The sequence below is a fragment of the Elgaria multicarinata genome, chromosome 17 (genome assembly GCF_023053635.1).
Source record: "Elgaria multicarinata webbii isolate HBS135686 ecotype San Diego chromosome 17, rElgMul1.1.pri, whole genome shotgun sequence".
In the NCBI taxonomy this organism is placed as follows: Eukaryota; Metazoa; Chordata; class Lepidosauria; order Squamata; family Anguidae; genus Elgaria; species Elgaria multicarinata.
In genome coordinates, this window is record NC_086187.1 from 2,836,808 (window position 1) to 2,864,561 (window position 27,754).

Genomic DNA, 27,754 nt, shown 5'->3' on the forward strand with positions numbered 1-27,754 from the left:
CCTGCATATTCCACCATGTTTGTGCGGTAAAATTAGGGTTTTCCACCCTCTTTTTTCTGACAGGATCCTCTTCTTTAACACCTACATGTCAGGTAGGTACAACAAAATTACAAAAAAAAAGTCCAACACAGTCATATTTGATTTCAAAAGAGGAAACTTCTCTAAAATGAGAGAACTGGTTGATATGGAATTGAATGGGAGCGTCACAGAATAATAGAATAGTAGCGTTCGAAGGGACCTATAAGGCCATCGAGTCCAACCCCCACTCAATGCAGGAATCCACCCTAAAGCATCCCTGACAGACAGTTGTCCAGCTGCCTCCTGAATGCCTCTAGTGTGGGAGAGCCCACAACCTCCCTAGGTAACTGGTTCCATTGTCGTACTGCTCTAACAGTCAGAAAGTTTTTCCTGATGTCCAGCCGGAATCTGTCAAGAGGTCATATCTCTCCAAAATGCTCATGAATTACTCAAAGCCACAATAATAAAAGCCCAGCTAGAACTTTTCTCTCTCTCTCATAATACTAGAACCCAACGGGGTCATCCCACAAAATTGATTGGTGGGAGATTCAGGACAAATAAAAGGAAGTACTTCTTCACAAAGCACAGAGCTAAATTAAGGAATTCACTACACGATGTGGCGATGGCCACCAATTTGGATGGAATTAAAAGGAGGTTGGATAAATTCCTGGAGGAGAAGACTATCAACAGCTACTAGCCCTGATGGTTGTGTGCTGCCTCCACTATCCGAGGCAGTAAGCCTGTATGCATCAGTTGCTGGGGAACATTGTTGTGGGGGTGCTGTTACACCATGTCCTGCTTGTGGGTCCCTGGTCAACAACTGGTTGGCTACTGTGCAAACAGCATACTGGACTAGATGGACCCTGAGTCGGATCCAGCATCAGGGCACTTCTTATGTTCTACTATATACTGCAGGCCAGGAAATGTAGCATCATTGGGGACTAAAAATGAAACCAGCACGTTTCCTCATTAAGGAGGAAGTGCAGTATTAAGTATCATTTGACTGGGTGGTACCTGATCCATAAAAAATTTGGGTAGTCAAGCCTAGTGCGAGAAGTGAGACAATTTCTGGGGTTTGCTGATTACTGGAAATTTGTTAAGGCCTTTTCTAAGAAAGCAAGTCCCTTAACTAATATCTTGCAAGGAGTAAACATTGAAAAACAGTATCGGGCAGTCCACTGGACTTCAGAATGGCAATTAGTGTTTGAGGGTATGAAGACAGCCCAATTCTGGCTTACCCAGACTACAGCGTGTAAAGGAATGTGCATGGGCAGTGCTGTACATGTAGAAGGTCCGGGTTCAATCCCTGGCAGCATCTCTAGTTAGGGCTGGGAAAGAAACTTGCAGGAAACCCTGGAGACCTGTGGCCAGTCAGTGTCGATAATACCAGGGTAGAGGGACAAGGGACTGAGGTGCCAGTTTAAAAGGACGCAGGATTGGGTATTTGCTCCTGCTAGGTGGGGCCTGAAACAGATTGAGAAGAGTATGGTGAATTATAGTTCCTTCCAACTGGAACTACTGGCCCTAGTTTGGGCAATTACTAAAAAGTTTATAAATTATTTGTTCCTTCTGAAAAAAAAATTCTGACACATTCTTGCCTACTTGGGAACTGCAAAACTGGGGCATTAGAGCAGCAGTGGGTTTCTTGCTTGGTAAACGTTAATTTTAATATAAAATTTATATCTGGGAAACATAACTTAAATGCAGATGCCCATGCTAGGTTAAGGGAGGAAGAGAACTTGGACGTGAAAGAGGAGTGGGAAATGCCATCTTGGGTGCATGTTCCAACTAAAGCTACTAGGGGCATATGGAACAAGGGTAGCATGAGGAAAGCCGAGACTACGTCAATCCTTGACATAGGGATTGAAGGAGAAGCCTAGGCAGACATACAGAACCTAAAACGTATCAGACAGTGGTCCCTGTTTGCTTGAACAATATCATGATTATTCAAGGCACTGGGGAATGGAAAAGATAAAACCTATATTAAGAGATTATTTTTATTGGACAAACATGCAAAACGATATTAAAATTTGGATTATTCAGTGTAAAATGTGCACCTTGAAAAAAGGGGTTAAGTGCAAAAGGAAAAAGCATCACTCATACCTATTATCTCCAGTCAGTCACTGGAAATAGTGGCCTGGTTCACATAATCAAAATCGTATCAACTTACAATAGCAGACCATTTGTGGAGTCTTTGAACGAACGTAGGACGTAGAGAAATTTGTTCAATATAAGGGATATCCAGAAAAGATTTTAACAGACAGGAGAACAACTTTTGAGTTCCAGTTATTTTCAAAACTGTGCTAACTACATGAAATGAAGGAAGTGAATAGTACTAGTTACCACCCTCCGAGAAATGGAATGTGGGATAGAATAAATCAAGTGATACTAAGTTTCCTAAGGGGATTAACTGCGGAGGAAAATAATGCTAGATAGAACATCTATCTGAAGTAATATTTCTTTACAATAATTCAAATCAAAGTTCCACTAGGTTTGCACCTGCTTACTTAATCTTTGAAAGAAGGGAGAGGTTACCAGCTGATATTATCTCCTTAGGGAAAGAAGGAAATCAATTAACGAATACAAGACCTAGTGACTCAGTAAATTGTCATCACAGAAAATCACAAAATTTATATATAAGAGCAAATCTAGATAAAGAACAAGAGAAACACAAACAAAACTATGATGAAGGACTGAAATTGCTAGAAATATTGTTTTGTTGAGAAAGGAGAGAAAGAAGTTGGAAAATTACTGGGAGAAAGTTGTTTACAAGTTCGTTAAAATACCATTTGAAATTTCACCAGCTTTTGTAACAGCAAATGTCTGAGGAAACAGGCAAACCAGTATATAGAAACAGGTTGAAGCCCTTGGGCGAAGGAAGGAAGGAAGGAAGGAAGGAAGGAAGGGAGGGAGGGAGGGAGGGAGGGAGGGAAACAGAATAAAAAAGATCCGAAACTTCCAAATGGAAAGCTTAAGGGCAAAAGAGGGGTCAGGGACGGCCTGTCAAAACGAAGAAGGCAGGCGGGGGAAAGGATGCTCTTCAGGGGAATCTCCCAAATGTGAAAGAGGTCAAAGCGGGTCAGACAAGGGCCAGACCTGGGTCACAGGAAGTGATGCAAAACCAGGTGCAGTTTGCAAAGTTGTGACTCAACTTGGGAAGCAGAACAGGAAGCTGTTCAGCAGCTACAGGAGTTGGATTTCAGCCCAGATTCAGTGCACGTTCTACTCCCCTCCCCTGACCCTTGCATTTATATCCAGACTCCTCCTCCATGTTCAGATCTACTCCGTCAACCCAAATTACCTATTCATTGACCTTCTCTATCTTTGCACTTAGAGGGAGGCCAGGCCTTGAGAGAGACTGTGTGTGAGAGGAAGACAGAGCACCAATTTCTACTCCCTACCTGCAGTGCGGGATAGGACTGATCAGGTTATCTCCTATCTCCATAAACTATTGTTAACATATTCCTAGAATAGAATTAGAAGTTGTAGAATTAGTATTCATGAAGATAACTTTGACCTAGGCTCTTTTTTTTTACTAATTGTTTTAAGAAAATTTCAAAATCTGATTTAATTTTTTTAAAAAAATAACATTTTAAAAAAATCTGAATTTTTTTATTTTTCAAAAAAAATAATCATTGATTTTTATCAACCCTCCTGAAAACAAAGCACCATCAGTGCCCCAGTGAAAATGACTGTGACCCTCAGAGCTCCTGAAAAGCAGATGGCTTTTTCAAACGTGAAATTAGACATAATACTAAAGCTAAAAGGACACTCAAGCAGGTAGAATAACAAGCCCTAATGTAGGTCAACGGAGATTTACGGAAGGCTGCACAGGGATTTTCAAAGCCACCAGGCAACCTAGATATTTCCTGCTTACTATTTTGCTGGAAAATATAAATCCTCCGGCAGTTTTGAAAAAGCCGATCCTACCCAATTGTGGTGCTCATATAGTTCAAACTCCGGCTGGGAGGCAAAAGGCACCAAAACTCTTCCCTGCTAATACAATAGGTGTTTATTGCTAGTCCGCATTATTGTGAGGAAGAGAAAAGGACAGAGAAATGGCTTGTGCTGGCAGACAGGCACAAAGTGGAGTTAAGAGAGCAGCACATAAGGGGGCGAATTCACACCCTACGGTTTCGTCTTCATCTCTCTATAGGAAACCCCCCCCCCCCCCCCCGTCTGACAGGCATCAAAGGCTGCCTAGTGAAGAGATGCAAATGTCAGTGGGAAAGGTGCCGCCACGCTGACTGCAGTGGGCACGAAGCCAGCCGACACGCTGAAGCCATAGGATGACAGACATGTTGACCCACCACGCGTCACAATATTCTTGGCTTCTGCCATCCTCCCCACACCTGTTTATTTAAAAACTAGAAACGTATCCTCTAACTAAAGCAATGCAGTAAATTTTATATACAGTTGCATTCAAATCAAGGAAGTTCAAGATCATAAATATCAGAATTACATTTCATAGGGGTCTGAGCAACCTGGCACCTGGATTTTCCCCTACCCACCCAATTTGGTTTTGATGATGAAAACAAACTCAGTAGGCAAAATTCAAGAAGAAGAAGAAGAAGAAGAAGAAGAAGAAGAAGAAGAAGAAGAAGAAGAAGTAGTAGTAGTAGTAGTAGTAATAGTAGTAGTAGTTACCTGCCTCTCTATCTGGATCGAGGCAGGGCACAACAATGCCTCAGAGTAACACTGTTCATGTCAGAGCAGCAGCCTCTCATGTGCCTACTGTCAGAGGAAGCAATTTAATGGTCATATTTATGCCAGTGACCAACTAATACTGGTGTAATTTCACTACAGTCTCGTCAGGATCCTGTACACTCTAAGCAACAAAACTGAGAAGAAAATGACATGAAATCACTGAGCGGCATACTCACAATGCCTCCACGGTAGCATGCATGGAAGCAGCAGAGCCACATAGCAAAATGGAGAAATGCCCCCATGACATCCGTGTGCCCCATTGCTCACAAAACCTAACTGGCCCACATTTCACACTCCACAGAGCAATGAGAAGACAAGTGTTAGCAATATGCTCTCCCTGCATTTGTTCTAAGGCCAGGCTGCTCTGGGACAAGGGAGGGAGATGAGGAGGGGAAGCTCCCTTAACTGCCACTCAGCCAACATGCCCAAAACAGAAAGGAGAGGGGCAGACAACCACAATGTATGGATTGCAGACTAAGATTATCCCAAAAATTATGGAGTTCTGCACTGACTTAAAGGGAGCACAAGAAGAGCAATGCTAGATCAAACCAAAGTCTATCTAGTGCAGCAGTCTGTTCCCACAGTGGCCAATCCAGGAGAAACGCACAAGTAAGGCACAGGATTGCACTGCCAATCCAACATCATTTTACTACAAACCAAACTACACATTCCCATTGGCATTCTTGCTACCCAATGGTGGACTATTTAGCCTACCGTGGACTATTTAATCAACTGTTGACCATTGTGTCGTCCAAACCCAGTCAATAAAAGCAAAGAGAGAACAGGGATAACATGTCAACTCTCTCAAAATGCTCAAACTCTGGCTCTTTCAATGAATTGATTAGCGATAGATTTAGGACAAAGCATTGGTTAAAAAGCATCAGAATATGTGGGTGGATGTGTATTTTTTAACTTGAAGATGGAGGTGAATTATTCTGTCCCACAAAACATGACTATTGGGGGAGGATGGTGCTTCCAGTTCTGAAGAGGTAAAGGTATGGAAGTCCTGGAGAGGCGTTCCTATCAGCATGGGGTTAAAGTCAGAGTACTGCAAGGAAAAAGGTTAGTGTCATGACCCTGCTGAAGCCAGCAACAAAGAGCCACCTGTGTCAGGAGACCTCGGGGAGCCTGGGCCCTCAATGGAGATTGCCGGTAGTCCTCCCACACAGGAGGAGGGGAGGCTGGGTGACCACCTAACCCCCAAGAGGCAAGCCAATAGGGCTCTTTTGAGAAAAACTGCTTGATTACAAAGGAAGACTTCTCAGAAGCAAGGCCCTCCTCCTGAGTAGGACTTTGGCCAGAAAGCCTGTAACACACTGTAAGTTCTGGCTATATAACCATTCAGTGGTAGTCCTGACAGTGCTGGAACAATTTAATTTTACCAGCTCCAGTGCTCTGTATTTTGACTTCCTGGACTTGCCTTGTGAGACCAATCCTTGGCCTCCTGCTTGACTTTGCTTCTGGACTGTGCATTGTATCTGACTGCTTAACTATATTTAACCTTTGCCTGTATCTTGACCACTCCTACCTTAGCCAGATCCCATTTTGGACTGAACACACACGAGGGACAGAAAAAAGTACATTTACAAGGAAACCATAAAAACCTGTCATAAGGAAGATTAAAAGTAAATAGGATGATGGAATTTGCACTGGGGAAGGAAATCTATATGAAGAACTTCTAAGATGATAGAATTTGCACTGGAGAAGGAAATCTAAATGAAGAACTTCTAGGATATAAGCCACCTTGAACAAGAACCTCCCCCATTCCAGAGTGCAAGGAGACATAACTGCACACGCTATTGACAAATTCAGGGCAGGAACAGGAGCCTTTTCTGTAGCCAACTGAAAAAGCCAGAAAAGTGTTTAGTTAGGCAGAATGCAGCTGACTGAAACAACTGACAAAGAGTGAGGTTAAAGGCATATTATCTGGTAAAAAAACCAGCACAGAAACTTTCAGTCAGTATTTTGATAGTGATGATAAATGCAGGAGACTTTTATCCCACTGAACAGAGCTGCTCACCGAAAAGAGGTAAGCACGTTTTACCCCGTCAGCTTTGCAAACCCGCCTAGCTACCAAAAAACAAAAACAAAAAACCATGCTCACACTTTTGGCTTTGCCAACCATAAAAAGGGCAGTGGAGTAGAACTGGAGAAGCAATCTGCATTTGGGTAAAAGAAGACAAAACAACAGTGAGTACCTTTGAAAGCGTTAAGAGTGTTTGACTAGGACTGGGAGCGTGTTCAAATCACTACTCAGCCATGAAATGCACTGGCTAACCTTGGGCCAGTCACCAATTCCCAGTCTAACTACCTCACAGGGTTGTTGTGAAGATAAAACTGACACTTGAGTTCCTGGGAGGAAAAGGCAGGATATAAATGTGCTGAAACGGCATCAGGAAGGCTAAAGCTGAGAATGAGCTGAGATTAGCGAGGGATGCTAAAAGCAATAAAAAGGCTTTCTTCAGATACGTGAGTAGTAAAAGGCAGAGGAAAGAAATGGTGGTTCAACTGCTTAATGAGGATGGCAAATTGATAACAGATGACAAAGAAAAGGCTGAACTGCTCAATTCCTACTTTGCCTCGGTCTTCTCCCAAAAGCGGGTTTATAACCCACCCACCCCCTGGAAAAAGTGAAGCAGAAGTTGAGGGGGCAGGATTGCAGTTTGAGATTGATAAACAAATGGTCAAGGAACACCTAATTTCTTTGAATGAGTTCAAATCTCCATGGCCCGATGAACTGCATCCTAGAGTTATGAAGGAGCTAGCAGAAGAACTCTCAGTACCACTGTCTATCATCTTTGCAAAATCATGGAAGACGGGTGAGGTGCCAGACAACTGGAGGAGGGCTAACATTGTCCCTATCTTCAAAAAGGGCAAAAAGGAGGAAACTAGGGAACTACAGACCAGTCAGTCTGACATCCATCCCTGCAGGGCCGGCGCTACCATTAGGCCAACAAGGCAGACGCCTAGGACGCAGACCTCAGAGGGGCACAGGCAGTGCGTGGAACAACTATTAGGTGGATCCACAGTTGGCTACAGAATCGGACTCAAAGAGTACTTATCAATGGAACCTTCTCAAACTGGGGAGAGGCAACGAGTGGGGTGCCGCAGGGCTCAGTCCTGGGACCAGTGCTCTTCAACATTTTTATTAATGATTTGGACGAGGAGGTGCAGGGAACGCTGATCAAATTTGCAGATGACACAAAATTGGGTGGGATAGCTAATACCCTGGAAGACAGAAACAAACTTCAAAGTGATAGGCTGGAGTGCTGGGCTGAAAACAACAGGATGAAATTTAATAGGGATAAATGCCAAGTTCTACATTTAGGGAATAGAAACCAATTGCACAGTTACAAGATGGGGGACACTTGGCTCAGCAATACTACAAACGAGAAAGATCTTGGAATTGTTGTAGATCACAAGCTGAATATGAGCCAACAGTGTGATATGGCTGCAAGAAAGGCAAATGCTATTTTGGGCTGCATTAATAGAAGTATAGCTTCCAAATCACGTGAGGTACTGGTTCCTCTCTATTCGGCCCTGGTTAGGCCTCATCTAGAGTATTGCGTCCAGTTCTGGGCTCCACAATTCAAGAAGGATGCAGACAAGCTGGAGCGTGTTCAGAAGAGGGCAACCAGGATGATCAGAGGTCTAGAAACAAAGCCCTATGAAGAGAGACTGAAAGAACTGGGCATGTTTAGCCTGGAGAAGAGAAGATTGAGGGGAGACATGATAGCACTCTTCAAATACTTAAAAGGTTGTCACACAGAGGAGGGCCAGGATCTCTTCTTGATCCTCCCAGAGTGCAGGACACGGAATAACGGGCTCAAGTTAAAGGAAGCCAGATTCCGGCTGGACATCAGGAAAAACTTCCTGACTGTTAGAGCAGTGCGACAATGGAATCAGCTACCTAGGGAGGTTGTGGGCTCTCCCACACTAGAGGCATTCAAGAGGCAGCTGGACAACCATCTGTCAGGGATGCTTTAGGGTGGATTCCTGCATTGAGCAGGGGGTTGGACTCGATGGCCTTGTAGGCCCCTTCCAACTCTGCTATTCTATGATTCTATGATTCTATGATTCTATGAGGCAGTGGGAGCCCAGTGTGGTGGCGGGGCGGCAGCTGGCTGCCATAGGAAGCAGAAGATGTGGTTCAGGGTGGCTCCTGACATGTTGGTGTTGCTTCCAGCAAGCCTCACTTTCTCCAAGGGAAAAGGGCTCCCCCAAGGTTGAGGCGCCCCCTTCCTCCTCCACCTCCTTTCTTCCCTTCCCTCCTGGGTTTCTGTTGAATCTTCCTCCTCCCTTCCCAGCCTCCCCCCTTTTATAGGGTTACTGTGTTTGTGGTGCTACTATACTTTTAATTTATCTGATTTTTCTAGTTTTATTGGATTGAACGCATTATTAGCATTATTATTAACATCATCATCGTTAGTTCTTGGGGCAGAATCCAGAACTGCCCTTGCATGTGCAATCAGCCCCAGTACTTCTGGACTACAAGTGACCCCTACCACTTGTGGAATTGCTTGCAGTTTAGCATTTCTGGAGACAAGCTGAAATGAATGGAGATGCTAGTTTCTGGAAAGGGGTAGAGTGGCAAAGCTGGTGAGCACCAGATTAGCACACCAACCTGTCCCAGCCTAGAAACAAGTGTTTCTGCCTGTTTTGGAGCTTTGCCTTTGGAAGCACTAAATGGTTGTATTGTAAGCAGTGGGGACTTATGAGTTTTGTGCTTTTTATTTTTTGTACAAAACATCTGTTCTTAAAAATCGAAGTTGGCAATTTTGCGGAGGGGTGTGTGCAAGTAGCTCGCCTTGCCTAGAGCACAAAATAGTCTGGGACCAGCCCTGCATCCCTGGGAACATTTTGGAGCAGATTATAAAGAAGTCAATCTGTAAGCACCTTGAAAACAATGCAGTGATTATTAGAAGCCAACATGGATTTGTCAAGAACAAATCCTGTCAGACTAATTTGATCTCATTTTTTGATAGGATAACCTCCCTTGTGGACTGTGGGAATGCTGTGGACGTAATATATCTTGACTTCAGCAAAGCTTTTGACGAAGTGCCCCATGATATTCTGATTAACAAACTAGCTAAAAGTAGGCTAGATGGAACAACTATTAGGTGGATCCACAGTTGGCTACAGAATCAGACTCAAAGAGTGCTTATCAACAGTACCTTCTCAAACTGGGGGGAGGTAACAAGTGAGGGTACCGCAGGGCTCAGTCCTGGGCCCGGTGCTCTTCAACATTTTAATTAATGATTTGGACAAGGAGGTGCAAAGAACGCTTATCAAATTTGCAGATGACACAAAATTGGGTGGAATAGCTAATACCCTGGAAGACAGAAAAAAACTTCAAAGTAATCTTGATAGGCTGGAGTGCTGGGCTGAAAACAACAGAATGAAATTTAATAGGGATAAATGTCAAGTTCTACATCTAGGAAAAAGAAACCAAATGCAGTTACAAGATGGGGGAATACTTGGCTAAGCAATACTACAAGTGAGAAGGGTCTTGGAATTGTTGTAGATCACAAGCTGAATATGAGCCAACAGTGTGATATGGCTGCAAGAAAGGCAAATGCTATTTTGAGCTGCATTAATAGAAGTATAGCTTCCAAATCACGTGAGGTACTGGTTCCTCTCTATTCGGCCCTGGTTAGGCCTCATCTAGAGTATTGCATCCAGTTCTGGGCTCCACAATTCAAGAAGGACGCAGACAAGCTGGAGCGTGTTCAGAGGAGGGCAACCAGGATGATCAGGGGTCTGGAAACAAAGCCCCATGAGGAGAGACTGAAACAACTGGGCATGTTTAGCCTGGAGAAGAGAAGATTGAGGGGAGACATGATAGCACTTTCAAATACTTGAAAGGTTGTCACACAGAGGAGGGCCATGATCTCTTCTTGATCATCTCAGAGTGCAGGACACGGAATAATGGGCTCAAGTTACAGGAAGCCAGATTCCAGCTGGATATCAGGAAAAACTTCCTGACTGTTAGAGCAGTACGACAGTGGAACCAGTTACCTAGGGAGGTTGTGGGCTCTCCCACACTAGAGGCATTCAAGAGGCAGCTGGACAACCATTCGTCAGGTATGCTTTAAGGTAGATTTCTGCATTGAGCAGGGGGTTGGACTCGGTGGCCTTCTAAACCCCTTTGAACTCTACTATTCGATGATTCTATGAAATATAATAAAGAAATATCCAGAAAACTCTGAGTCTTTTCTATATTGTTCACACAAGGAGTTCATTCATTACAAAATGATCATAATCCATTAAATTATGAGATACATCCCATGGTCTGATTTCTATAGAACAATTAAGAACAACATTACAGCACATTAAGGATTAACAGATTTCTAGTCCACGAAAAGAATATATGAACACAGAACGCTGCCATATACCGAGTCAGACCCTTGGTCAATCTAGCCTAGTATTGTCGATACTGACTGGCAGCAGAGGCTATCCAGGGTTTCAAGAATGAGATTTTCCTGCCCTCATTGATGAACCTGGAACCTTCTGCATTCAAAGCGGGGCCTCTGCCACTCAGTTGCAACCTGCCCCCCTCCTTCAACCTTGTACTATGAAATTGGCAGCCTTTAAGGTGCTAAATGGGTCACTCTTTCTGCTGCAGACTAACACAAAGCCTATCCTTCTGATAGAATAAAAACCCATCTCTCCATATGTGACAGAGGCACCCCAGATAGGGAGAAAGCTGGTTTTATTTGGTAACCTTCCCCCAAACAGTTCAAAAGCGGCATTCAGTCCTTTGTAAAGAAGACCACACAGCCCACTGCCTCATTTTTAGCATCACTCCAAACAGAAACAGGACATCCAGGCCTACATTAAGCGGAAGGTCTGTGCTGTAAATGTACTTCCAGCTCTTATTTATTTATTTATTTATTACATTTTTGTACCGCCCAATAGCCGAAGCTCTCTGGGCAGTTCACAAAAATTAAAACCATTAGGAACATAGGGTGCTTATGGCAGTACAACCTAGTGAATCTAATGGTGGCATGTACTCCATCACTGCCACCACCCCCTGCTGTTGGGGAAAAGGGCCCATTGCCCTAGATAGGCCCCCTCCCTCTTGGGCACTGGGCGGCAAAGGGCACTGGGCAGCAGAGGCATGCTCCATTCTAGCAGAAGCAGGAGGTGGCAGCAGCTGAAGCAGAGGCTGGGGGCGGAAGAAAGCAGGGCGGAAGCCAGCCCCCAAGGGCTCTCTTCTTGTCTGTTCACCTACCCCTAACTACAAAGGCCCTCTTCGCAAGACGAAAAGCACCCCACTTCTGCTTGAGATGGAAGTGGCACAGTCTCCTCCCATCTCAGGCAACTGGAGCTTTGTTCCCTAACAGGAGGTGGAAAGAGCAACTGAGAGGCCAACCATTGGCCGGAGCACATATTCAATTCACTGTTATGTTATACTGTGGCTACAAGCACTTTAAAGGGAGCTAAGCAAGCTCAGTCTTCCCACCGCATTTAATTAATTAATTATAATAATAATAAACTCACTTAATGCAGGGCTACTTTCTCCCTATGGATTTGGTTTAGATCACCATTGCCAGTGATGGAGTAGATACCTGAGAAATGCCTAGTTGAGTCTCTGACCTTGAAAAGAATATTTAATATGTTAAAGAAAAACTCCACAAGTATGCAAAGGTGCTGCATACACAGAAACCAAACATCACAGATTTATGGCAGCAGCTGGACCTATTCCAAGTGAGGGGGCCTTTTCAGTCAGGGCACCGCCATTTGTGGAATGCCCTCACCAGAGAGGGTCGCCTGGGAGCAACATGAAGGACTTCTTGACAACACTTTTTTTGTTCTCTCAGGCATTTTAAGAACTATTTTAGTGCTTTTAGATCTCTTCCCTGTTTTATTTTCTGTTATTGGAGTTATTATGTCTTGCACTGTTCTCAGCCCATACCATGAGTTTTCTTTGACCTGGTTTGCACAATCAAAATCGCACTCCACAGCACCACAGTGAAAATGAGCCACTAGGTCTTACTTGAATTGCAGCATGGTCCAGGCACAATTTCCATAATAATCGCCAAGGCACGGCTCATCCTGTTGTCTGAACCCAGGCAGCACAGCTTTTCAGAGGGGGAACCAAGCCTCCCATGGGCTGTGGGAGGGTTATTAGAGGGTTGGATTTTTGTGAACCTCCCAGAGAGCTTCAGCTTTTGGGCAGTAGAGAAATGCAGTAACAAAATAAATAAATGCAGGTTGCTTACCTGTAATCGTAGTTCTTCGAATGATCATCTGTGCATTCACACATAAGGGCTCTGTGCCTGCGCGGAGCTCATTTCGGAAACTTCTGTCGCTGAGGCAAACGTTTTTGGTGGGAACCCCTCCCCCACCGTCCCTGACTCTGGGTCCTCGCCCTTCTCCTCAGTTCCTTGAGACCGAATTGTTGGCCTCTTAACCAGGAGAGAAACCACCTGGCATTGACAGCACATTGATATCGACACCAAAGTGGGGACGGTGGGTGGGTTGTGTGACTGCACAGATGACCACTCACAGAACTGGTCCACTCAATCTGGAATACATCTCCTAGGGATTTTTTCTGATCTCTGCTCTCGAACAAAACAGGTGACCAATCGTATTGTGAGGTGTCACCAGAAGTCTATCTCTGGAGTCCCTTATTCCTGAGAAAATCCAAGATAGAACCAACAGATTTGACTGCCACCTGTGTGGGTCCTTCTGAAGTGTGTTGAATGATTCTGCTAGACACTTGCCTCATTCAGCCAACTGTAGGACCAAAGCGAGATTCCCCTACCGATGGTCCCATCAGTATCTTCATTGTCATTAGGGTAGATCCAGAAGAGTGGGTTACTCCTTCCTTGTTTATATACCACAACAGACTGTGTTGTCTGTAAAAACTCACACTCTGTGGCCCATCAGGTAGGTCTTAAAAGACTGGAGTGCCTTTTTTACCATGTAATATGGAATTGTTATAGTTGGAGTGAGTCTGGATTGCTCTGTGGTTACTATGAGGTCCAGAGAGCTCAATAAATTGAGGATTAGTTCCACTGCCTTCGACAGCATCCTCTTCTAAGATGCTACTAGATGCCCTGAGCAGACAAATGAACTGCCATATATTTTGCAAATATTCGGGGGCTGTGCTTAGGTCTAATGGAAGCACCCAAATTATGATAAACCCAAGGTACCTCTGGTGAGTGTTCTGAATGGCTATATGGAAGTACACATACTTTTAAGTGTATAGAGGCAAAACATAATCCCTTTCTGAGGAGCAGCATTAAGAAGGACAGTGTGTCATCTGTAATTTGCTGGTATTGAGCCGTCTCAAAACCAGGTCACAGAAATCTGGAGGGGAGCGGATCAAATATAGTAGGTTAAGTAAACTGAGGAAGACAATGACTAAGTCAAAATCTCCGCTAGGATCCCTGGTCCGATTTCTGATGAGACTGCTTGAAGTGCATGTGTTGTTGCCTTATTACCGCTGTTGCAGGAAACGAGATGAGCGATGGGAAACAAGATGAGCAATGAACAACCCTTCACCGTCGAATGGCAAGTCCTCCATCTAGTTTACAGAGTGAGACCTGCTAATCATAGGTACACATGCGAAGCACCCGAGCGCCCACCACTGCTCTCAACTCACAGTTGGTGAGGTGACGGGTCATGTTAAGTTGCTGACGACAGGAAAAGGACCTTCTCTTCTGCTGCTCCCAGACTGTGGAATAGCCTGCTGGAGGAGACTCATCATCTTGACAGTCTTTTAGCATTCAAGAAGGCTGTCAAGACTGATCTCTTCCGGCAGGCCTATCCAGTAGAATTTTAGGATATTTTAGTATGTTTTTAGGATGCGTTTGAGCAGTGTGTGCCATGTTTTTAATCAGTGTTTTATGCTTATTGTTGTTCCTTGCCTCGATCCCATCAGAGAGGCGGGTAAGAAAATTATTATAATTATTATTATTATTATTATTATTATTATTATTATTATTATCTGGACATCATAACTAGATAGTGTATGACTCTGGGCCCAAAGCAGATGAATATGTTCGGTGGCCTGGTAAGTCCAACATATATGTTCTGAAAACTCCCCTTGGGAATAACTGGACTAATATAGAATTGGAACATGGGTGCGTAAAGAAAAAACCCAGTGTCCATTACTGGACCTTATGTAAAGATTCTGCCCTTTCCAATGTCAGAGCCATCAAAGAAGGGGCCTTCCAAAAAAATATAACTGTCAGAAGCAGTGTTGGAAGCAAAAACATCAACACTGGAGTTGGCTTCTCAGTACATACAGCATGAGATACAAAATCCTGCACTTTATTTGCAGGGCTATGTGTCTCAATACCGAGCCTGGTCATCCTCAATGACCGGGAAGTAGTATAAGTCTTCTGAAGGAGGTTCTGCCCTGTGTAGGCTCTACATCACGAGACAATGCAGAAGAGAGCAATGTTGACACCGACTGATAGTCCTCAAAGGATTGACGGGAATCAGGTCTATTTTTATGCTCCAACTCGTCTTCCCCAAGTTGATCTCCTGATGCCCCACAGAATGGGGGTGGAATGGGGAAGAGCTAAGTAATTGTACTGATGCACTGTGGCTGTAACAGCTGAGCCCTGTGTATAGGTTGCAATGACAGCGATCTTGGTTGTATGTGTCCCCATAACAGTACTGAAGCCAGTATCCATGCTTGTATTGGTATTCTCAGGAGAATACCATACAATGCCTGTTTGACATTGTGTCCCCTCCTCTCACAAGGGGGGGGAGCGGCAAAAATGATGACGTCAGACATCACGGTAATAAAACTTTCTCCACTGAAAGCAGAGCACTCAGAGCGTAAAGACTCTGGAGGGAGATTCTGAAATTGGTGGTTAGCCTGCAAGGGATATACTGCCTGAAGTGGTGGGCAGATGTCCATTGGCTTTGGAGGGGAGAGATATCAGATCAGTGCAGGACACGGAATAACGGGCTGATGTTACAGAAAGTCAGATTCCGGCTGGACATCAGGAAAAACTTCCTGACTTTTAGAGCAGCACGACAATGGAACCAGTTACCTAGGGAGGTTGTGGGCTCCCCCACACTAGAGGCATTCAAGAGGCAGCCATCTGTCAAGTATGCTTTAGGGTGGATTCCTGCATTGAGCAGGGGGTTGGACTCGATGGCCTTATAGGCCCCTTCCAACTCTACTATTCTATGATTCTACGATCTCACCCTCTGACATTGAAGCTGCACGTGAGATGCCAGTCTTGGTACCAAAGAAGCCAGTTCTGTTAATCCCAGTCTCAGTACCAAGAGTTCCAGCTTTGGTACCGAAGAAGCCAGTTATGTTATTGCCACTCTTTGTATCAAGAGTTCCAGCCTCTGTACCGAAGAAGCTAGTTATGTTATTGCAGTCTCGGTATCAAGAGTTCCAGCCTTGGTACCGAAGTAGCCAGTTGTGTTATTGCCAGTCTCAGTATCAAGCCTTGGTACCGAAGAAGCCAGTTATGTTATTGCTGCCGAGGCCACCCGTGGGGACTCTAACAGTAGTGGTTAGATCTGGCTTTGATACAGTAGCCTTAGCATGAGACTTTTGTTGTTGATGATGTATGTTCCAAAGGCTTAACTGACCTGACTTTCCTAGATATCTCTTTTGCTGCAGAAACAGCTAGAGAGCGTCCAGATTTCTGGAAGATCGGAACGACACATGGATAGAATCATAGAATAGCAGAATTGGAAGGGGCCTACAAGGCCATCGAGTCCAACCCCCTGCTCAATGCAGGAATCCACCCTAAAGCATCCCTGACAGATGGTTGTCCAGTTGCCTCTTGAATGACTCTAGTGTGGGAGAGCCCACAACCTCCCTAGGTAACTGATTCCATTGTCATACTGCTCTAACAGTCAGGAAGTTTTTCCTGATGTCCAGCTGGAATCTGGCTTCCTTTAACTTGAGCCCGTTATTCTGTGTCCTGCACTCTGGGAGGATCGAGAAGAGATCCTGGCCCTCCTCTGTGTGACAACCTTTTAAGTACTCTGTGTGACAACCTTTAGAGTCGGGGTCCGAGGATGCTGAGGGGACATAATGGGCCTCTGCCATGATCGGCTGCATGAAGCATTTCAGAGAATCCATGGATTCTAGAGTTTTTCTCCGCAGAAATGCCCCAAGCAATCAGTCCGAGAAGGCTTAAGTGATCCGGTCTTCTTAGATATCTCTTTGGCTGCAGATGCAGCTAGAAAGCGTCCAGAACATTGGAATGACCCATGGTTAGAGTCAGGGTCCGAGGATGCTGAGGGGACATAGGTTGAGAAGCCTCCACCATGAGTGGGTGTATTGATTGCTTTGGAGAATCCGTGGCTTCTAGAGCATTTCTCCTCAGAATCGCCATTACGCGTTTAGCCCTCAGAAGGCTTAAGTGTCATGAATCTCATACAGTGGCGACAGGTCTCAATGATGCAAGCCTCTCCCAAACAAATCAGAGAGAATATCTGTCTGTTGGGGAAGCTTGCTGACACATTCAACCAATTTTCAGGGGGGAAAGGCCTTAACAGCCATGCAAGCCCTCCCTGATGCGATCCCAGATCGCTGGAGGGTAAAATAGAGAAAAATACTAACAATAATAAATTAAGACTTAACAAAAACTGAAAACAAACTAAAAAGAACTAAAATCCTCAGCACTCTAAAGCTTTCTCCTCATGAGAAAGACAGAAGTTCCCAACGAGACATCCTTTCAGCAAGGTGGTTGAAAGGGAACTGAGGAGAAGGGCGGGAACCCAGAGTCAGTGGATGGTGGGGGAGGGGTTCCCACCAAAAACGTTTGCCTCAGCTATAGAAGTTTCCAAAACGAGCTCCACGCAGGCGCAGAGCCCATATGTGTGATGCACAGAGACCACGAAGAAGAAATCAGTGTTTCCCTCTCTAACAAGCTATACCACCTGGGTTCAGACAACACGCCAAGCCACACCTGAGGCAGCGATTATGGAAATCGCATCCACGGATGCACTGCAATTTAAATAAGCCACAGTAGCTTATTTTGACCATGTGAAGCAGCCCTTTGTATTATTTCATTTTGAGTTATTTGAAAATTTTGTATCTTATGCTTTTCAATTTACTTGTACACAACCCAGAGAACAATTAGGCAATGTGTAAAAAGAAAAAAAGAAGGGGAAAGTTCTCTTTGCTGACCTCCCTCAAAACTACGGAAAATCACTCAGGGTCCACTCCACCATCAGAACACCTGCCCCACTCTGCATCTCCACAGCAAAAGGCTGAGGCTCCTTGGGCGCTGAGTGAGCTGCGGTCCCGTCTCCCCGTCCCCGCATGGCCAAAGCAGCCAGCCCCAGGGCAGGCGATCTTCCCAGTAGTTGAGCTGCGCTTCTGAGCAGTAATGACAGCTGTGGAGACTTGCAAGCCCCTGACCCTTGCTGCAAAGGCACAACAAACACGTGAACTATTCTGCTGCATGATGACAGATAAGGATGTTCTCAACAGTTTTTTCTTTAGAAAGAAAAGTAGCCCTAATCAGTACTACAAGATTCCTGTTCCAGGATGGCTGGACTCCGAACAAGAGCACTCCTGTTCGTGGCTGAGGATAAATGGGATCATTTTGTTACAAGGCACCACTTTCATCATCATCATCGGCTCGATAATGGGAGTCAGGGATGGCAAGTCTTCACTGGCATTGGGATCTAGCTGCTGGTTCCTGTATCTTGCCACAATAAACCACTGAGCACATCTTCATGATCTCATACTCCTGTTTGATACCCTCTAATTAGCTGGGCTCTGCGATTTTCACACTCCGCAAGTTGGGAATGAGTATACCTGCCAAACAAAGAGGTCGTGTATTTTCAAATTTGTGGAAAAAAATAAGGATCTACTCAAGTAACTGTAGCCCTTACTTCTACAAAAGAGGTGCACTGCCTTTTCAGCCCCAAGGGCTTCATGCAGTATCAGTTGAGGGGCCTGGGGAGACACACAGTCTCTCTTGCTACACATGCACATACCTCAGAGCACATGGGTGGGAAGTTTAAGCTTCCCCTCCCAGCCTGCAGAAATCTAGGGGACATTCAGGGGTGGGGTGGGGAGGTGGATGCCTCTCCCATCTTCCGGTGACCCTGCCAGGATGGCCAATTCTTGGCTGCTACTAGCAGGAAGAAAACGGCAATCTTGGAAGCAGCATCACTAGAGCTTAGAAGAGACATGGTAGTGGCAGAAATGCTGGGCTTGGACACAAGTGGTGGTAGTAAGGAAATTGGGGGGGATGCAGGTCTGGGAACACAAGGCAGATCTACGGCCTTGGGGGACTACATGAGGCCCACAAGTTGTGCAACCCTGTTCTAGAAATCTCCAAATGCTTCAGGGAAATTCAGGGTCTTCTCCCTGCAGACGCTCCCACAGAAACACATTCCACAGGAAAGTATCACAGCTTTCTGATAGTGGATTTAAAATAATCTCAGCAGCTCATCCCACCAGTCCTGCTGAAGGCCACCAGCAGCAGCCATAACAGCAGGCTGCACTGAGGGCAATGCGAGGGAGAGCAGTCCTACTGAAAGAGTGGCTGCTTTTCCCTCTTCCTTCCCCATTCCTTCTTCCTTTTGTGTTGTGTCTTTCTAGATTCCATGTCTTCAGGCAGAGAAGATCTTGTTTAATTGATTAGATGTGAGCCTTTTGGGCTGAGGAGCAACAAAAAAATATTTCAAATAAATAAATATATATATATTTGCAATGATTTTAACTTGTTGTCTGGCAACTGCGGCTATACTGCAGACAGAGTAGTCCTATGTTACATTTGCTACAACAGGAATGGGCAGAAAATAGATCAAGATCTATTGATAGATCTCTGGGTGATTTGCAATAGATCGGCAAGGATCTATGGCTCCCAATTGTTTTACAAGAGCAACAACAAAATGACTTGAACTCACCTTAAACTATACTACTGAGATGAAGAAAGGCTGGAGTACCAAGAGTGGACATTTTGTGTGGAGGCCCTGGAAGGACTGTGAGCCTGGTTCAGTGCCGGTACAACAAATTCTTGGGCCCTGAATTATTTCATTCTAAGTGTGCAGCTTTTGCACCAAGCTCTGGTTTGTGGATCTCAGGGTTCTAGTAAAAAACAAGAGGTCCTGCAAACCTGAAGTCTGCTCGCCTTTGCTCTATGGCTCTGCCCATAGGATGCTTAACAATGCATCCTCCATGGACAGCTTGGGTTCATTGTGTGTCAAAGATCTGAAATGTCCAAATCAGCTTCAAACAAATCCTTATTCCAACAAGCTTTCCCTTGTCTTTGCTGTTGTCATGCTTATTGGTAAAGGAATAAAACTGTATTGCTCAGTGTCCTTGCACATGGAAATATTCTACTTAGTTAAAATATCCCTACACTGCCCTTCGACAAAATTGTTTCCAGAGGTTTTACACAATTAAAGTGTTGCAATAACACAGAAATCCATAATTTGATTTATGCCCCACTTTTCTACCAAAAAATAGCATTCAAAGCAGCTTACAAAACTAGATAAAAATAAAATACAATAAAAACATAACAATTAGAGAATAAAACCAACACACAACCCACAGACAGACTTAGAAGCCAAAGGCCTGATTAAAGCGGTCTTTGCCTGCCATCAGAAGGCTAGCAAAGAGGCAGTAAACCCAGCCTCCCTCAAGGGGGTGTTCCACAGACTGGGAGCTGCCACCAAAAAGGCCCTCTCTCACATCACCACCAAAGGTGCCTCTGGGGGTGGCTGTCTTGAAAGAAAGGCCTCTCTATAAGATCCTAAGGACCAGGCAGGCTCACATCGGAGAAGGCAGTTTTCCAGGTATAGGACTTTATAGTTCACAACCAGCATTCTGAATTCTGCAAAGGAACAGTGAAGCTGTTGTAACAAGGCAGTCGTGTGCTCCCTGTAATCAGCCTGTAACCACCATGAGCACAATTATAGCACCCACACACTTGTGTTCCCCAGCAGCTGGTACTGAGAGGCACCTTGCCTCCAATACTATAGGCAATATGTAACCATCATGACTAGTAGCCTTATCCCCCATGAATTTGTCTAATCCCCTTTTAAAACTGCCCAAGTATGTGGCCATCACTACGTCTTCTGATAACAAATTCCATACTTTGACTATGCACCATCTGAAGAAGTCCTCCCTTTTGCCTAGTCTGAATCTCCCACCATTCAGCCTCACTGCAGGACCTCAGTGAGTTCTATTATTATGAGAAAGACAGAAAGAAAACCTCTCTCTATCCACTTTTTCCACACCATGCATAGTGTTATATGCTCCTATTGTGTGTCCCATCACTAGTTTTTTCCTAACGTTTCTCCATAGGCCAATTGCTCCAAATGCTGCTTGCATTTTTTCTGCATCTAAGTTAAATCAATGATGTAAATAAGTCTTTTCCATTAGTGATAAAAGTTGGTAATTTAAATCAATTCAGTCTGGGAAGAAATAATGATAAATAGATTCCACACGAACAGCTATCTCCTTTTCAAAATTGTTGCAACCCACTAACAACATTAGTGAGCCTTGTTGCATTTAAACCAGTTCAGTTGCATTGAACACCCTGGGAATAAATGAGTTTTTGACATAAACCCTGCTACTGCTTGCTAGGAACAAGCTTTAAGCTACCCGCTCACACACAATAGCCTCTTGGCTTGTAAACAGTGTGTGACCTCCTGAAACCTGGCACCCCTCTTGTTTTCTCATGGCATGAGATTAAAAGGGAAAGTGTTCCATATTCTCCTGACCCAAGCATTAAGAACAAGCGAGAGACAATCTCACCATTGTCCCAAGCACTAAATCAGAAACAAACTTTACATTGAAATCACAGGCTCATTACAAACAACTTTACTGGATACCAACCAAGCAGAAGAGAAAGCCCAATGGAAAACACAGGCCCATTCTGTTCTCCAAGCCCTGGCGTTTCCCAAGTCAGATCTTTGCTAATTAGTCCTGGACTCATGAACTCAATGAGACTTCAGACGTGTATAGGACTGTGCAGGAATTACAAATCTGTGGGGTGGTTGCACACATTTTTATGGTGGCATCTTACTAGCTGATGGCTACACAAATTCTAACCAAAAACATCTTGACAAAGAACATTTAGCCAGCAAAAACATCTACCCTGAGTGCAAGAGGGAAATCAAACTAGATAGGTTAACAAGTCCATAGCTCTTTAACCATGACTTTCATCACTGGGTTTGAGCAAACAAGACAGAGCTAGTCTTGCCTCAGAAAACTCTTGAAAGGAACTTACAACAGAACCAAGTCAACTCATAGAATCCAGGCATTACTAAGAAGTAAAAGACAGACTGGGTAGGTTTCACTGGGATGCTTTCGCATACGATTTTGCTTGACTGTGGGGCACAGTTCCTCAGGGGTTACTCACAAGCCAGCCACATTGCTGATGGCTAATGTTGTTTCCACATGAAGCTTTTTGGACTTTAGGTATACCAAGTTCGCACCACAAAAACACCCCATGGGTTATTTGAGGGTTGTTTCCCCCTCAAACAAGCCATGCAGCCAAGGTTCAGACAACATGACAAGCTGTGCCCAGACAGGTAATTAGGGAAATCATGCCGGGGGTTAAAATAAGCCACTGTAGTTTGTTTATTTAAGTCACAGTGGCTTATTTGACTGTGCATACCAGCCCATGCGCAATTGGTTGGGCAAAAAGTAGATATCCAGATTTCTGGACTTCAACTCCTAGAATTCCTGGCCACTGACTATGCTGGCAGGAGCTTCTGGGAGTTGAAGTACCAAACATCTGGAGATCTCATCCCTGCACTAATTCACTAACCACATCTCTCTACACAGCAAACCAAAGCTACTGGGCTAGAAATGCATACCTAAAACTGAGACTTTATACTCCTCTGTTATGCCTGAGAAAAAGTTCTGTGGAACTCCAAACCTTACACCAGGGGTCCAGAACCTCTTTGTGCCTGAGAACTAAATTCAATTTTGGAGATGCTCTTAGGGACCACATTCCTGTGGTGGGCATGGGCCAAAGGCAAACAGGGAGGGGCCAAAAGACCAAAAAAACCCAGTGTTTTATTGAAAGGTCTCACTGCCAGTAACTAAGCATTTGGCATGTCAGCCTTTCAAAATAGAGGGGGAGGGGGAAACTGCACAAAAGCCTAGAAACCAGCAGGGTCAATCTGGGGAACTCCAGGGGGCCAAACTGGGATACCAGGAGAGCTAGATCTGACCCAAGGCCTAAAGTTTGTCACTCCTGCCTTTGCCACTGGAAGCTAATGAAATCAACAACACATTTCCATGTGACAGAACATGCGAACAAAAGGGAATAAGCAATGCTGATGTAGAAGCAGCTGTTTAAGATCTTTCTCAAAACACAGGTGATCCACACACAACCTCTGGTGCAACGTGCCAGCAGAAGTTACCTGTTACCTGTCACTCTCCATTCACACCACTCATCCTGCAACCTGGGTTTTGAAGCCTCGGGACACTAGCAAGCTTTGGGAGTTATTAAAATGGCACTCTGGACCCCCTCACCAGCCTGAACATACAAAGAAAAAAACTGTCTCCATTAAGTATTGCTTGATGCAGAAGGCTGAAATTGCATGCAGGGATTCAGCTGCGCTAGAGTTCAGCCAAGGAGGTATCCATTTCTCACTCCCAGAGCTCAACACCTGTACCTGTGAAGTTGTTATTCAGCACCTCTTAAGATTACTACCTTCACAGCACTGATACATAGGACCTTCTCCTAAAAGAAAGGCAGCTCTCCCTGCCCCGCGCAGCTTACAATCGAAAGGGCCTGAGTAAGACCCAGACCAAGGGGGGCAGGCGGGCGGGCAGGCAGGCAGGCAGCCTCTGGCACAGCGCCGAAGTTGCTCCGGCCAGGCCAATCGGCGGGCGCCCTCCGGCGCATGGAGCCTCAGCGCCCGGGCCGGGCTCCTGCGCCTGCAGCGCGGCCCTGCGCGCATCCCCGGGCCGCCCGCTCACCTTGAACTCGCGGCTGTGCTGCGGCGTGTACTCGAGCGTCCAGAGGGCCCGCACCAGGTGCGCCAGCTGCTCCGTGACCTCGCCCTTGCCGTTGTCCGGCGCCGGCTCGGAGGCGGGCGGCGGGGCGGCGGGCGCCTCCCGGTTGTCGTCTCCGTCCGCGGCGGCCCGGTACTGCTCGAGAGCCAGGTACTCGGCGAAGAGCTCGGTGTTGCTGAGGCACTGCAGGATGGCGTTCATGAAGCACGTGTTGCCGTGGTTCCGCAGCCCCGCCACGCCGGGCACCGGCAGCGGCGACGACGGCAAGGGCGGCGGCAGGGGCGGCGGCACCTCCTGGGCGGGCGGCGGCGAGGGCGAGGGCGGAGGCGGCGGCGGCTCGGGCTCCGGGCTGGGCTGGAAGCAGCGGCCGAGGCTGCTGCCGGAGAGGGCGGCGGCGGCGGCGGCGGCGGCGGCGGGCGGGTGGCCGTGGGGCCGGGCGGCGGCGCCGGGGGCGGCGGCGGGCGGGCCGTGCTCGGTGCCCAGGTGCGAGAGCGTCGAGAGCGTCTTCAGCACGCGGCTCATGAAGCTGCCCAGCGAGCGCGCCGACGACGAGCCCGCGCTGGCCCCGCTCGCCCGGCCGCGGAACAGCAGCCGCTTGCTGAATGAGCGCTTCTCCTTGGCCGCCGCCGCGGCCGCCACCGGGGAAGACGGCGCCGGCGCGGGGAGCACCGGAGCCGGCGCGCCGCTCACCCGCCCCGACATGACGCCCGCGCCCCTCGGGCCTACCGCCTCATCCCCAGCGCAACCTCGGGCCTGGCGCGGCGGCGGCGGCGGCGGCGGCGGCCTCGCTACTCGCTCGCTCCTCTCCGCTCAGGCGCTTCCCCGGCGCTCCACCGAGGCGCCGGAGCTGCTGCTGCTGCTGCTGAGGCGGCGGCGGGCGGGGCGGAGCCCGCGCAGCGAGAGGCTCACGTAGGAAGCCAGCGGCGCCATGTGGGTTGAGGGCAAGCCGGAGCCCGGCCCTCACGCAGCCGCCATCTTCCGCACTGGCAAAGGCCGCTCCCCGGCCGGCCCTCGTTTGCGGCGAAGCGAGTAGCGGCGTCCGCCACGCCCGCACGCCCGGCCTGCAGCTCTTCGGGGCGGGGGGAGGGGTCTCCCGCGCCCCAGGCCGCTCCGCCCAAGCTCCGCCCGGCCCGAAGGTCGTGGAGAGGCCGGAAGCCCCCTTTCCCCTCAGAGACTAGCGGCGCCCTCCTGGTGTGGGGCCGCCCTCGCGACCCTGTCGTGTGAATCCCATTCCGCGGATAACCAGAAATCTGCGTGTCTATTCGGAAGTGGGCCCCGCCGAGGCCCTTGGGGACTTGTTCCCAAATGAGCAGTATCCCGTCGGACTGCAGCCTACGTGCTTTTATCCTATTGCGACATTCGCCCCACTTCTGCAAGCGACAAGAAGTTCCAGGGCGTCGAGCTCACCCGAGTTTTGTTCCTTCAGGAGGAGGACGCAGGAGGCTTATCGTGTTTTGCGATAGTTCATTTTGTAATATTTGTATAGATGGAGGAACAACTTAAACCAGGGGTCCCCAACCTTTTTGAACCTGTGGGCGCATTTGAGATAATATGACAACATTGGAAAAATGAACACCTCCTATAATGCAATGGATTGAAGATCTTACACCACTTTCAGTATTTGAAAGGCTGTTACACAAACGTCACTTTAAAATGGATACTTATTTGGATATTTAGCCCCTTTTTGTTGTAGCCCATGAATAATTGCTGGAACATTTTATACATTTCATAAACATGCATGCATGCATGTATATTTTAGAAGTGGGGTGGGGTGGGGTGGAATCAGGTGTCCATGGCTTAAACAACCCAACAGACTTCCAAAGCCCATTACAAAGTCGCACATCAGAAGGGCAGCCAGCACCCCAAATTCAACTGCCTCTGTTTTTCTCTTCCTCGTCTTCAAACTAATGTCTGTTGTCCCTTTCACTCATCATCAGGTAGATTACAACATAGTGTTGAAGGGGGCAGGTGGAGAAAGGCAAAACTCTGTTCAAATACTTCCTAGCCATTTCACCATTAATTTGTTTAACAAAAAAGGGGAGGGGGGAATTTGGCAACTTTGTCAGAGATAACCAAAGAAATTTGCAATCATCCTGGCCCCATGAACTCATACCCTCAATCTCACAACATTATGTTGTCACCTGTGTCCCCTCCCCACTCCATCACAGAATCTTTCACAGGTGAGTGCTTAGACAAGGACATGTTTTGTAGGCAAACTAGAGAAACTGACCCTCATAAAGATATTAACTATGACCTTTGGATTACTTTTTTCCCAATAAACTGACATGGTCTGCAAAGTGATAATTGTCCTCTGTGGGCGAAGCTGGTCCATTGTAATCACAGGAACTTGACTGGGATTAACATGTCTAGTGATGTTCATAGTGATGTTAATGCCATGTCTAAGCATTGATACAGAGCTAGAGCTCTCAGCAAATAATGGGAGAAGACTTTGAACTGCAGGAGTAACACTTTGACTTGAGGCTTTGGTGGCATGGAACCCAGACCAAGATAGATTCAGAGGAACAGCAACACTTTCTGGTAACGTGAAATTTGTGACATGGTTTAGCCATTCATTTTTTCTCAACCACTGTTGTGTTACACCTTCAACGGCTATTAACTTCTTCAATACTTCCAAAACAGGACTGGTTATTTGAGGCATTTTGCTAGGAAGAACAGCAGTTTTTATGAGGCTGTAAAACTCTGACAGATCAGGAAATGCATGCCCATCTTTTGGGATACTCGAAAGATCCCTTTTGTACCTGCATTAGCTGGAGTTGGTAGCTGGTACATTTAAATGCTAGTGCCATGGAATGTGGTTTCAGATGTAGAAGATGACAAGTTGTGGTCAATATTATCGTACACACTCATCGTGAATAGCCCCTCCTTGAAATTTGCAGGACAGAGGACGCCCTCCTTGGAACGTTCTTTTACATCTTGACAAAATCCTGTGGTGATTTCAGTCAAACGGTTGTGCGAAATGGACAATCCTAAATTGTGATATTCATTAATGAGAGTTTTATCACGTGTTCTGCCGTTTGTAGACAAAGCTTTATAAATACAAAGGGGTGGTTCATACATTTTCTTCTGCCGGACTTGATTTCCAGTTGGACCATTTTTTTTGTGATTGAAAAGTATTAGCTGAGCGATGGTTAAAGCCAGTTGTGTAGACTTGCTGTCCTTCACTTCAGTACTACCATAAAGCAATAAATTTAATGTTGCAAGCAAACCGGAGGGAACAGATGATTTCTGGCATTCAGTATCAAAGCTTCCATTGAAATTAGTAGTACACTGAAACATCTCTTTTCTCAACCTCATAACAAATCTTTGGAATGCTATGGCATTGGCATCAATGTCTTCGGATGCTACATCATGGAAAATATTTGTATTTCAGACTAGAATATATTCTTTGCTTGTCTTCTCTGCCCAAAGTTGTGGGAAATGGTAGAGAAGTCTCTCTCTTAATCTGATTGTATGAACTTCTGGTTGTGCATCCAGTCCTGTGAGCTCCACCAGTTTTGTCCTGAACATTTTTAAAATACTCCCCATTACTCTGTATCTTCAGAAACCAGTTTTTCACTTATAAATGATGCAACGTGTGCAAAAGCCATGGACTGACAGACAGTGTCTTCATCAACATGTTACTATTGCTTTTGCGTTTCTACAGATCTTGCTTTGTGGTGTAGGTTGGCCATGCATGTGACGTGGTACTTAGCTTCCAAAGCAATTAAAACTGTACCTTCTGTTATAGGATGAAGATCAGTGTTATCAATGAGTGATGCTTTTTCACGAACGTATTTATCAACTGCCATAGTTGCAACATTGGTAAGCGGCTGATTCCAAAGTGGTCCTTTAGTGCATAAAAAAAAGACAGGTTGCTTACCTGTAACTGTAGTTCTTCGAGTGGTCATCTGTGCAGTCACACATATGGGCTCTGCGCCTGCACAGGGCCAGCTTCGGAAACTTCTCTAGATGAAAGTCTTTTAGGCGGGAACCCCTACCCCACCGTCCACTGAGCATGCTCAGGGGTTCCCGCCTAATCCCCTCAGTTCTTGAAACCGCCTAAACAGTCTCACTGAGGTGAACCACCAGGTAATC

General features: G+C 46.1%; 1 protein-coding gene across 1 annotated transcript in view; it reads right to left on the reverse strand.

Annotated features, from left to right (window-relative positions):
• USP31 (ubiquitin specific peptidase 31) overlaps nt 1-24,361 on the reverse strand; it is a 90,286-nt gene extending 65,925 nt beyond the window's left edge. Inside the window, exon 1 of the mRNA XM_063143415.1 lies at nt 23,624-24,361. Coding sequence (XP_062999485.1) covers nt 23,624-24,361 — 738 coding nt within the window. The remainder of the gene's footprint in view (nt 1-23,623) is intronic.
• Nucleotides 24,362-27,754: the final 3,393 nt, after the last annotated feature.